The sequence below is a fragment of the Zonotrichia leucophrys genome, chromosome Z (genome assembly GCF_028769735.1).
Source record: "Zonotrichia leucophrys gambelii isolate GWCS_2022_RI chromosome Z, RI_Zleu_2.0, whole genome shotgun sequence".
NCBI classification, from domain to species: Eukaryota; Metazoa; Chordata; class Aves; order Passeriformes; family Passerellidae; genus Zonotrichia; species Zonotrichia leucophrys.
Window position 1 is genome coordinate 43404284 of NC_088200.1, and position 13645 is coordinate 43417928.

At 43.0% G+C, this 13645-nt stretch overlaps 1 protein-coding gene across 1 annotated transcript in view; it reads right to left on the bottom strand.

Annotated features, from left to right (window-relative positions):
* The window catches only part of TTC39B (tetratricopeptide repeat domain 39B), a 78069-nt gene extending 64706 nt beyond the window's left edge, over positions 1-13363 (bottom strand). The window contains exon 1 of the mRNA XM_064735765.1: positions 13136-13363. Within this exon, the coding sequence (XP_064591835.1) occupies positions 13136-13186 (51 nt within the window). The 5' untranslated portion in view covers positions 13187-13363. The remainder of the gene's footprint in view (positions 1-13135) is intronic.
* Between the last annotated feature and the right edge of the window lie 282 nt (positions 13364-13645).

Below are 13645 nucleotides of genomic sequence, written 5' to 3' on the forward strand. Positions count from 1 at the left end.
CTGACAGGAAACTACTTATATCATAGCTGATCTCTACCTATTACTCCTGTCCTTATCCATTTTCATTTTAGCACACAGTCATTATATACTAGAAAGTTTTTATCAGTTTGTGGATGCTGTTGCAGAAGTCTTTGAAATTTCACATGGATTTTTTAATTACTCATTCACACAAACACTTAAAGGTGACTATTTTTTAATGTTAGAAAGATACCATTTAGACCAAATTCTGCAACTATTAAAATCTAAGGTCAATAGCTACCAGACCTCACATACATAAACTGAAGAGACCAAGTACTATGGTATGATCTACAAAGGTATAAACCACAAAACTGATACAGAGTTTACCTTCCCAGAATAAAACTGCTTTATCTCATCTACAGCAAAGACCAGACCTAAAACAAAGAAAAAGGATCAGACACAAAACTTTCAGTCAAGGACAAGAGGAGCATGTTTCAGAGACAACTGTACAGGCAAGCCCTATATCCTTGGTTGTCATCACAAGATGTAACCTCAGCTTCCCCTTCTTCCTCGCAACATGTCACCCTCACACCAGAGGACTTCCACAAACATCAAACACAAAGCAACATGTTATGTGGATTTAAAAAACAAAAAGAAACTAAGCCAAAATATTAACCACACTGGACGTCAATTTTTTCAGTGATGTCAGGCAACTTCCTTTCTCTGCTCCACCAGAAGAAGACACCCACACAGAAACACTGACAGGAATTGAAGGCAACTGTACAAATCCCATTGGCCAGGACAAGTTGCTTTTTGTAGAAAAACTAGGTAACAAGACCACAAACTGTGTTCCATGTTGCAACTCAGACTGCTGTTCAGAGAAAGCACATAAACCACTAAGTAATGTCTAGTTTTTGTCCCCATTATGTTTTCTTTACTGTTCCTTCATTTGTGCCCATGCACAGCTACCTGTGATGACACACCTGTAAGATGAACACTCTGATTCAGCATGAAACTAGTAACTTCAACATGTACCCAATAACTTCTTGCCTACTTTCCCTTACAGCCCTGAACATCCTCCTCTTCATTCACACACATTATTATTTAAAATTACAAGCACTTTTTCAGTACTCCAGTGTACAAATTCACAACAAGCACTAACTGAGAAAGCAGTTAGGAGGAGTCTTTCACAGTGGAACTCTGAACTGCAGAAGATAACAAATACAGACCATCATTTCTAGGAAGACCCTCCTATGGGGGACCTGATTTGTGACACTAACATGACCCTGTATTTGTTTCCAGTTCACAAAAAAGAACAAAACTGGAAAAACCTGCATTTAGTTTGCACTTCTAATCCAAATATAACTTAATGAATTCAGCAGCTAAAAATCCTATCATTCAAATAAGTAAAATGGACTTTTAAACAACCTACTTTTTTTCTTTTTTTTTTTTTTTTATCTTGGATTTTAAGACTCCTTTGGTGTCATTTGCTGAGAAAAATGTTCACTCTGAAGCTTAACTATACAACTTTGGCCATCCCTTCATCTCAACATAACATGACTTGAAATTACATAGTTCACATTTAGCAGAAGATACAGCACTTTGGCAAAGCATCAAACCAAGTATGCCATCTTTGAGAAGGGAATGGCCATGAGCTACCCCATATTATTCAGAGCTATAACTGTGTGGCACTTCAATCCAAATGACATTAAAAAACAGACACTGAGCTGCTACTGAATGTCTCTTTCCCATGGTTTTAAGAAAACTTTGCTGAAGCTGAGTAGACCACCCCTTAACAAAGCCAGCTACTTCAGTGGCGTGAAGTAGACTATACAGGCAGGTATATTAAACTGTATTTCTCAGAGCTGCATATGTTTTTCCTGCTAAGATTCTCCATCTGAACATGGCACAGATTTAAATATTTTTTAGCAATATGCTTACACCAAGTCTTACCTTTAAATTCTTTCTCTGGTCCAAACCACACACTTAAAATTAGGCAGATTGCTTTGTCTCCAAAGTTGAGTTCCTAAGCTTTTCTCATTTCTCTTGAAAAGGAACTAAATAATTAACATCTTCATCATCTATTAAAAATAATATAATATTTAGATTAAAATGGCTCAAACACTGTTGCTCTTCCTTAATGCAGCTAACAGAATTACTTTTCAAAATACTTTTCTTACTGGGAAGAGCCAAAAAAGCTGTACTTCATTAAGTATTCAGTTATGCTACAGTTTATGAAAAAAGTCAAAAGTACTTAAGCTTCACATCCCATATTATATATTACTTTTCTCAAAGTCATTATTTTAAATTGTTTTTGTAACAAATTACTGATTCCCCAAATTAAGGTGGGAGGGTTTTGTCAAAAATGAGGACTACTTCAGTTTTTGCATGTTTACTCAGCTCCTTCCAGCCAGCTGAGCGAGAAGAACCTTGAACATCTGTGTAAGATGCCTCACTCTGCTGGTTTTGGCTGGGGTAATTTTGTTCACAGTGGCTAGTATATGGCTGTGTTTCGGATTTGTGCTGAACACAAGAGTTGATACTATAGAGATGTTTCTGTTATTGCTGAGAGGGACTTACCCACAGGCAAGTTTTTGTTTTCTGTTTTTTGTATTCAGTTTGGGGAGGAAGTTGGGCGTGCATTGGAGGTTGGGAGGGGACACAGCAGGGGCAGGTGACCCAAACTGACTAAAGGGATATTCTAGATCATGTTGGCATCATGCTCAGTACGTAAAGGGAAGGAAGAAGAAGAAAGCAGAAGAAGTAGAAGAAAGACTTTTCTTCCCAAGTCATTGTCAGCTGTGATGGAGATCTGCTCTCCTGTTGATGGCTGAACACCTGCCTGCCCAGGGAAGGAGTGAATTAACTCCTTGTTTTGCTTTGCTTTTGTGCACTGCTTTTGCTTTCCCTATTAAACTGTCTTTATCTCAACCCATGAGTTCTCTACCTCTTACCCTTCTGATTCTTTCCTTAATCCCACTGGTGAGGTAGTGAGCTGTGTGAGCTGTCAGCTGGGGTTATACCATAATATACACCTAAAAAGAGATGGATTTACCAAATCCACGACTGGCAATTCTACCGCTCCACCATACTTCCAGTGGCCTATTTCCAGTTTTGCCACAGGTCCTTAGAGTAGCTGTTTAACCACAAATTACTATATATGCTGAAGAGAAAAAAAAAGAAAAATATTAAGTATTCTCCAGCCCTGGAAATAGTAAGTTTGCAGAAGAGGGGAAAAAAACACAAAAAAAAAACCTCCCAAAAAATAACAGTAAAACCCCAAAAACAACAAGACACCACCAAAAATGCAAACAAACAAAAAACCATCAAAACCAAAAAGTAAAAAACAAAATTACACAGTCACAAAGCCATTAAGTTTAACCAACTGCCCCAATGGATTTAGTAACAACAGCCTTAAGGGAGACAATCCAGACAAAACATCTTCATCTTAGTCCATTATTTCTTGGTGAAAATAAAAGCCAGTGTGATATATTCTATCATCACTATAATCCCACTTCCCTCAACTAAAACGAATAGAAATATTTTTTCTTTCCTCTGCCCTACTACTAGTTACAGACAAGTATTCCTACTCACCTACCCAACACTACACTTTTTAGAAGAACCAGTGCTGCCAAGAGTTGACAGACACACAATTATTTTCAGAAACAGGCTTTCCACTAACCTCCTCTCTGTTTGGATGATAGACTGTCCTCATTCACCCTCCAATAAGAGGATTTCTGGAGAGCAAGAGTGCGTGTGAGGTTGACTTCTGGGGATGACAAGAAATCAAGAGGAGCGCTGCACACCCAAACACTGGCTTGCAGAAGTTTATACACCACTCTATGGCAAACTGAATGCTTTAGAGAACTGGAATAAAAGCATGATTCATTCACTGCATCACAACAAAAAGTAGCATTGCTACTAAGATAGTAGATTATCTTGCCTTAGTATGTGGTAACAGCATTACCTCCTTACTCCAGAATAAGACGACAAGCAAGTCTTTACTCGCTTGATAAGAAAACTTTACCATTAGCACTTGGTGTATGGGCATAAGTCCACACATCTGTGATATTTACTGTTGACTGAGCAGAAACCTTTTTTTGAATCCGAGAGGGCTTGAAAAAGCAGAAGGAATTTTCAGCTCTCACAAACTCTCCCATTTCTGACTATTCAAGCGAACACTTGACTAACTGTGGCACACAAGTCTCAGCCATGTCCAGGCTCTAATCAGAACACATACTAATAGCAATATGTGTCCAACTCTCAGACTACTTCAGAACTTCAGGAAAAGAAAACCGTACTAGTTGCAATAGCAAGGAACGTTTCAAATATGTCCCTATGGTCAGGCAAGCTTTGGGACATTTACTTAAGACAGGAGGCACAAGATCAGGCATGTCTATCCCCTACTCCGATATTGAGTCATCCTGTTCCATGCTGCTAAATAATGTATGGTCTGCCAAGAATCAACTAGGTTCCTTTTCTCTTTCAACACACAAGAAAGGGGCCCAGCAAGAACCTTTATCCAAGCCAAGGCATCAACCTGGCAGTTTCATCAAGCTCATCAGGTCTAGAGGTTTTTCCAAGCATACTGGCACAAATACGTCAGCAAAAAAAGAAAAAACATTTGCAGAACCAAACGTGTTTCCACAAAGTCACAGCTCTCACACAGATTGACTGGAACTACAAGAAAAACATCCCCCTTTAAGCTTATATATGAAAGAGAATGGTCTTTCCATGTAGGTTGTGGAAGAAACAGTTCAGAACTGTCTTAATTTTGAGTTGTGGATGGCTCAACCCCGGCGGTGATCAAGGCTAGGATGGACAGCACCTTGAGCAACCTAGTCTAATGGGAGCTGCCCCTGCTCTGGCTGGGACGGTTGGGTCTAGATGATCGTTCACGTCCATTCAATCCCTTAACAGTGGCTGGCAAATTTTTAGCCCAATTACCAAGGCAACAGTACAATTTACAGTAGTAGTGACACTAACTTTCACTACTCCAAGAAAAGGCTACATTAAAAGGTACTGAGTTCTACTTCCCACACCAGAATAGCACCAGTTCAATATACAAAGAATACCCAAAACCTTAAGAAAAAAGCTAACTCTTCCTTTTGGTTATACTGTTTTCCATTCATATACAAGTAAGCATTTAAGTATCACCACCTCATACCCTTCCTCCAAGGAAAAAAAAAACTAAAAACACAAAAAAAAAAAAAAAACCACCCAAAAAAACAACCAACCAAAAAAAAAAAAAACCCAAAAAAAAACAACAACCCAAACAAACAAAAACAACCCCAAAACCAAACCAAACTTAGAAAACAAGTAAAAGCAAAATTTACTTCCTTTTTAAAATTCACTTCATAGGTACACAGCTTTCACCATTTACATCAGCTCTGCCTCCCTAAGAGGCACATGGTGCTTTTTACAATGACTCCACCTTTTCCCGTATCTTCTGTACCCTTTATCTCTTGCTCTGAGGAGGAACAACTCACAGGTTAACAATAGTGAATACTAAAGAAGAAAATTTAATCGGAATACTGCATACTCCTTTTTCCTTCCAGTAAATCAGTAAAGACTCAGGTTTTTTTGCCTAATTAACTTTCAGATTTGGTCACAGTCAACCAAGGAATGCAAATGCATGACTCTAGGAAGCAAGTAAGAAATGGAAAAATGCAAAAAATAAAAGTAAGCCATCTCAGAACAACACATGTAGTATAAAATTGAAGTACACGTCCTGATTTTGAACAGTAGTCGCAAGGAAACACAGTACCTCTCAACAGGTACACCTATTAAGTAAAGCAAAGTTTTACTTGAACTTAAGAACTTCAGAATTTTGGAAGGACAGACAAGAACCTAATTTTGTTAAATAAAAAAGAAATTACTAGTCCTGTTTAGTTTTCCAGTTGCGCTGCTGAAATAGAATGGTCCTTATCTTAGACACCAATGTGCTCTGACAGTAGGAGAGCCCACACAGAACCAGGAAAAATGGATGAGCCATGTGCCAAAGCACAACACACTGGAAAATGCAGGTAAGAAGAGTACAAATTTTACATTCTCTAGCTGACTAAAGTGTACTTCTCAAGGAAACAAAATCATACAAGTCAGATGAGGATGTTTAAAAAAAAAAATTATCCTTCAAGAGAGAAAGCACCCCCACCACTGCCTCCCAGTTCCATATTTCCACCACATTCTAGTTTTTAAGGTGAAAAGAGCACCACAACAGCTTGTTTCCAGTTTCTCAAAGTCTCTGTGGAAGGGCAGCTACCACCATCTCTTACCATTGAGACTGCTGAAGAATCCTCAGTATAAACATGAGTGAGAAAATAGCCAGTGCTGCACATTCTATAATTTATTCTGAAGTTCATTATTATATAAAGCTACTGATGTAAAGAAGCATACCACTAGGAAGTTCTTTAATCATAAGTGCAGCAGCTGCTGCAGCAGTGGATGAAACTCTTGAGTACTTAAACCAAGTACTAACCGGCTTTTGAATTAAAGACGATGCTGGTTTCATTTGAAATTAGCTCTGAAGATAAACTGTCCAGGCTGGTAAAGCCAGCCTATACAGTGTTTATCCCTGCTTGGGCAGTTCAAGAGAGTACAACATGCATCATAAGACCTTCATTACCTAAATTTTCCTTAATAGCTTAGTTTAGAGATGAAGCACAGATTAGCTGAATTGGCCAAGCTGTCCTTAATACAAGTCAGGGCTTGTACCTACAACTAAGCCAGCACCTAAATACCACATAGATGTTCTTTCACCCCATCACACCTCACATTCCCCACCCCATCCCCCTGGCAGGGCTGTGTTTCAACTCTACGGCAGTCAGTTGCAGGTGTGCTTGACACCTCTCCAAGCGAAAGTGAACTCTGGCCCACACACTGCTGCCAAAGGCATTGAGAAAAATCTGCTAATAATATCAGTTGTGGCACCACTTGGTGGCCGTTGAGTCCAGCTGCAATTCAAGTCCCAGCAAGTCCAGTAAAGCACCACTCAGAGCTGGCATGACTTCAGTCAGCCCTCAAGAGTTCTACTGTCCCTTACACTCTCCCTTGGACTTGACTGGGTGAGTGGGTCCTGCTGATCACTCCTTGGCTCTGGAGTTTGCTGATCAGCTTCTGGGTGAGAATCATGGTCTCTGCTGGTGCTAGGCAGAGACACTAAAGCACCACTGGTACCCTTTAGGTCCTTGAAATGTACTTTCCTGAGGTGGCCTGTGTCAAGGATGCACAGGGCCTCTGGGGTCATCACAGTAAGGTGCTTTTGCCACTCATTCCCAATCAAGCTCACTTCAGTCTCCAACAGCAGCTACTGGGATGCCCTTGTCACTCCAGAAGTACAAATGGGTTCTTAATAATTTGACTCTGCACTGGTGACTGCTAGAGCCTTATACACCCATGGGTCTGACATGCTAGGTTGTCGGATCCACAGAGTCTAATAATCATGATTGCCCCTCTCCTACACCTGGATGGATCAGGGCCCCTCCACTCCTGGTCACTGGACTGTCCATTTACTTAATATAAAGAAAATAAGATTAGAATTTCCTTGCAAAAAATTAGGAGTAAGATAAGATCTTCCACTCTGGTAAACTGGAGACTGGAAGAACAATTTTCCTGGTAAAAAAAGCCATTTGGGATTGTATCTTCCTACAACTCAAGTACCAGTGCCTCGAGATTTCAAGGTAGGTTTTCCATCCCACCTTCTCATGTCTGCTCTGTGATCCCTCAGACTAAAACACAGAGCAACCCACTGTGTCTACCCTCTACATCCTCTCACTTGAGCAAAGAACACTTACTCTTAATAGCAGAGATACTGGGCCGTACAGATGGGGAGTAGGATCTGTCATTTTTTCTGTTGCTGGAACTTCTGGAACAGTTTTTCCCATTGCTCAACCATTTTTTCTGGTCCATAGGGACTCAGTATTGCCAGAGCTAACAAGCCACTTTGCCCACCACCACTGCCTCTTTGCCTCTCCAGCTACCGAGCTTTGTCTCATTATCACCAAGAAACGGGCACACAACAATGGTGCATGGTGTGCACCACTCATACTGCCACCCCTAATGGTCATGCACACTGGATTTCACCTGGATCTGTGGGTAGCTGCACATTGTTTTGGCCACAATAAATCATCTCTAGCATGGCTGATTCCCTCAGGTGCTGGACATGGTGATCCACTAGCCTGGGTGGCACATAACATCTCCCTTAAAGGGATACCTCTCTCCTTCACACTTGACAGGAGTCACCTCCAGAAGCTGATGACTTGTATTCTTTTTCTAATTGCCTTGGTAATGCCCCCTTCTGTGGAAAGAAATCCCAGCTACTTCCTTACTCTAAAATTCCAGGATGGGTGAAGTCTCTTCACATATTCCACAGTTCACTCAGGGATAAGGTATTGAATTGTTATCTCTTTTTTGTCTTTTCCTCCTGCTCTTGCAATAGCCCTGCTTCATCCTACTTTACTATGAGCTGACTTGTGTATCCATTTCTTCTTGTTTGTATGAATGACTGATACCTGTAAGAGTTGCTCCACCTACAGAGCCCATCAATGGAGCTGGAGTCTGTCACCTTCTTGACATATTTAAAGACCTTCTCTTCCTCTGATGGTACCGAGTAGGACTTTCCGTTCATGAAGCCATACTGGCTCTGACTGACACCTGCACTGTATTTGAATGCTTGCAGAGAAGATTATTCCCAGAATAATCTTCTTCACACTTTTACTGGTCACTGAAATGAGACTGATGGGCCTGTAGTTTCCAGGGCCACATTTGCAGTCCCATCTCTTCAGAAAATGTTAGCCAGATTGCAATTGACTGGGACCTCTCCAGATTCCCAAGACCATTCAAAATTCATTTAAAGAGATCTTGTGATAAATGACATTATCCAGCTCTTTTGAGTACTCTTGGCTGAATCCCATCAAGCCCCACAGACTTCTGGGGATCCAGCTACATTTTCATTCTCATAGCCATGGTCCTCCAGCTCAGCTTAGCCCATTTTCAGTGTTGACAAGAGAGGCAAAGAAAGCATTAAACATCTCTGCCTTGAGTATGTCCCTGTTTGTGAAGTGATCATCCTGTAACGGGCCAACGTTATTTCTGCACTGCCTTTTGCTACTGACGTATTAAAGGACAAAACCTTTTTTTATTGTTCTGACAGTCCTGGCCATCTTCAACTCCAGATGAGCTTTGAACGCACAAATTTTCTCCTTACAACAAGGAGCAGCATCTCTGTATTCCTCCCATGCCACTAATACAATGAATGCTTTTAAAAATTTTCTCTAACATGTTCTAGTCAGATTTGTTGTTACCTGAACTCCTATTTGGCACAAGAAAGAGACTGTCCTGGTTTAACAGCAACCAAGTATCACACAGCCACTCATTTGCTCTCTGGCCAGTGAGATGAGAATAAGATTGGGTGGAAAAAGTAAAATCCATGGGTTGAGATAAAGACAGTTGAATAACTGAAATAAAGTAAAATTAATAATAATAACAACAGTATAGGAAAGGGGAAGGAGAAGAGAATAAAGCCCAAGAGGAAGAAGTGATCCACAATACAATTTCTCACTGCTTGCTGATTGATATCCAGACTGTCCCCAGGCAGTGACTGGCCCCTTCCAGTAAACTCCCCCCAGTTTATATATTGGGCATGGTGTTCAAGGGTATGAGGCCACCTGTCCTGGACAGGGTCCCTCACACCTTCTTGTGCACCCAGCTGCTGGCAGTACATGAAAATTTTTGGTTTAGGGTAAGCACTACTTAACAACAACTAGAAATCACTGTTATTCAAAGGATGCTCATACTGAATCCAAAACACAGCATTACACCAAATAACTCTACCCCAGCTAAAGTCAGGACAAAACCCTAGAGTTTACCACAGCAAGGGCACCAGATCACCTTCAGATCTGTAAATAATCCTTAGTCCAGCTCCCTTTGGCCAAGCAAGGAATTCTTTTATCATCTAGATGCTTCTCAGTCATAAACCTTTCTGTCCAGCCACACCCCTCAGATGCACAAGGACTTCCACTGGGTTTGTGGGTTAATTTTTTTTAATTGATAGGGAATCCCCAAGTAACCAATTAAGCTGGCATTAAGACTTTGAAAAACCAGGGCAGCAAAGAGTAAACTTCAAGGGAAGCAGATCTGGCCCGCTATTTTAAGTAATCTTTAGACAGTGAGGGGGGATGGGAAAAGGGTGGATGGGGAGAAGAATTAAAGTTTTGCTTGAAGACTCTCCAGTGGCTGGGAATGCTACTTTGCCTTTAACATTAAGTATATCTGTATATATAACTCATTCCAAATGAATACCAGTGTGAATTCTTTTAAGGGGTGAATTCAGTGTCATATGGCAGTTTAAGTGTTGATGGTATATCAGGTTTGAGTTCACAACTGGCCACACCACAGGTGAACACTTTAATCACATAGTATTTAGGAAACTGCTTCCTAGTAGAGAATGACCACAAACACACATCAACACCACAAAAGCAACACTGCACTCAGGAAAATCCTGAGTTTAAGAGCTATTTTTTTTCCTAGATGGCATACCCACAGCACTATCTCATTGATAAAGCCTCTTAGTCTTAGGTCTCTGGTTCCTCTTGGTGAGTTTCTTTTCCTTTAAATAAAAAACCACCAATGGACTAATACACTTATGTTAGTTTTAAAAAATTCAAAGATTTATTTACACTTCATGCCATTTTCTCCCTGTTCCCATCGGAAAGCCACAGCTGCAGCCAATGAGACATAAATCAGGAAAACAAAAACCCAAAAAAACCTCAAACAAACAAAAAGAAAACCAAAAAATTCCAAACAAACAAAAACCCCATGGTATCTGGCACTTCCTTGAGCTGCAAGAAGCATCAGGAAAAGCACAAATTTTATTCAGGGACAGACTACAGCAAGAGGCAGCTACCTGGTACCTTATGCTTGGACTTTAGAAGAAAGGTTCTTGCTGGTCTATGTCCTGTTAAGCAGGAAACAACTTCAAGTTTTAGCTTAACATATTCCTCTTCAAAGCTCCAGAGGCGAAGAAGCATTCACAAGTCCCTGCAAAGCAAAATTCTATGCTAAAAGCTATGTTACATAGTTGTAAGCATGCACACTTAAATCAGGAAGCAGAGCTCCCATCTGCTGTGCTCTATGTAAACAATACTATTTAGATGCATGTAGGTCATAAAAAAAAGGCTTATAGAGGTGTGCTGCTACCTCTGTATCTATGCATCACAGCCTCTGCAAACACCAAAAAAAAAAAAAAGCTAAGACACTCAAAAACAATTACCATGCGCTTAAAATCACAACAAGCTTATTAGTAAAGAGACTAAAGAGTAAAGTAAAAAAGTAAAGAGACTATACTGAACATATACTGACATACTGACTAGGCAAAGACAGTCCACAGTGGTCTAGACAACTTTTTTTACAAAAGCAGTGACCATCCCCAAGATAACCACGTACCCTCTCCTCCTGAACTCTGGAATCTGACCAGGAAAAATCAAAGTATTTTCTGCGTTAACACTACAGGTCTGTTTCAGACTCCAAAGGATCAAGCACTAAGCAAATCAGGCACATGCAAAGAGCATGAGATCTTTTAGGCTTATACTGAGAAAACTTTACACTTTTTGCAAGGTATTGCTCAAATAACGCCTCTTTCATGGTCTTTTATGCCTACCTTTTCATTTTATTTGTCTTTTGCATGGCAGTTTCTTTTCCTCTGAAAAAGCATTAGCATTTAACACCAAACTCAGTGAAGTACATTCATTCCTACTGTTCATACAGAACAGCTGGGCTACAACAAAGTTGCTGAATACCTGTTTCAACAGCTGTGAATTCCAACTATTTGCTCAGTGAGAGAGCTGCAAGAGCTAGTCGATAACTTTTTTTCTCCCGACTGGTAAAAATCTCGGCTTCACAGAGATGACTTTATCATTTTGCAGTGATTCACTCTGGTATACAATGAAATTCAAGCATTTCTCATCCTCTTCACTGCTGCCACATATAACCTTAGGAAATAGAAACTTTCACAGCATGCTCTGAAATACAGGCTAACATACATTTCCATTCCCTAACCAAGAACAAGCTAGTTCCACTGAACTGCACAGAATAGCAAGTCCTATGTAGACTTTAGTCACTTGCCACGCCTCAAACACTGCGCAGTGAAAAAATATGTATTATTAAGTACTCATTCATAAAGCGTCTTCAGCAAAATTTAGGCAGGTTTGCCTTGCCAACCTTCCTGAAGATGCTGCTGGAAGCATGCAACACTAAAATTGCTCATTGTAGACTGTGCAGTCAAATATCAAGTCTGTATTCCCACACGTGCCTGACAGGACTGCAGGGATCTGTGTATCTGTGTTTAAAAGCACGCTCCAGTTAAAACTGCCTCAGTTTGGCAGTACCATTCTCAAAAGCTCATCTAGGACAACACTTTCCAATCACCAGTTTCTGAGAGGTGTTGTCAAGGAATCCTGCTACCGGTGTTCTAGACTGACAGTGTAACAAGGACAGTCTTCAAGTTCAAGCGATCGTCTGAAGGGATTTCTGTCTGGGCTGTTTGAAGGACCTTTAATAAAACAACGGCGAAATTATAAACGCATCTTACGCACACTACAGCTATGACGAGCTGCATTTCCAAGGCAGTGTCCGTGTAAGACCCCAGGCCCACGGGGCGCTCCGGGACGCCCCCGCGGCGAGGCCTCGCTCGGCCTCACGGTGCGCCCCGCCGGGGGTGGCCGCTGCCGCTCACCTGTCCCTCGGCCCCGCGCCCGCCCGCCGGGAGGGACGCGCACCGGAGCGGCCGCGCGGCACGGCACGCTCGCACGGAGCAGAGCAGAAGCTGGGGTTAAAGACAAAATTAAAAAATAAAAAAAAAGAAAAAAGGGGGGGAAAAGGAGAATTGAAGAAGAAAAGAAAGCAAATGAGGGGGATGCGGCAAGGGGCCGCTTGCGGCCCCACTGCCGGGACAACTCTCCCCAACTCCAGGCGACGGACTCGCCCCTAGACCGGCGGTCAGGCCTGCCCCTATACTGTCCGGCCGCCCGCCCATCAGCCCCCACCGCGGAGCAGGTGGGCGACCGGGACGGCCGGTGCAGAGGAGCCCCTGCCCACATCTCCCTCGCCGCCGCCGCGCCGGCGGGGACGGCCGCTCGCTGTCCGCACGCCCGGAGCCCCTCGGTAGTCGCCCTCCGTTTACCTCCTCGCCGCCGCCACCGCTCTCCTCCGTGCCGTTTCCTACGCTCGCCATGTTCCCTCTCCGCTGCCCGCCGCGAGAGATCTCTGCGGCCGCCGCGCACCGTCCACTGCTCACAGACCAGCGGCGCTACCGCCCCACGCCCTTCCCGGCCGCCCCCGCTCGATCCGGCCCGCTCTGGCCCGGCCCCGCTGCTCCCGCCCGGTCCGTCCGGGGCCGCGCTCGCCGCCTCCTCCCGCCCCGGCCGCCCCGCGGCTCCGGCGGCCGCGCCCCCTCGTTTGCATGGCAGGACCCGCCCCCGCCGGTCGCGCCCCGCTGGCCCTCGGCGTCCGCCCCCGCCACACGGCCCGCGCTGCCTCTCGGCTGGGGCAGCATGCGATGTCCCGGGGCTGCCGGACCCGGGAGCTGTCGGAGAGTGCAGCTGGACGGGTTGGAGCAAGCGGAGCGTCGTTCCAAACTCGTGCCGAAGCCCCCGTCCTTCCCCCGTCCTGCAGCCCCACCTCCAGCCACGCT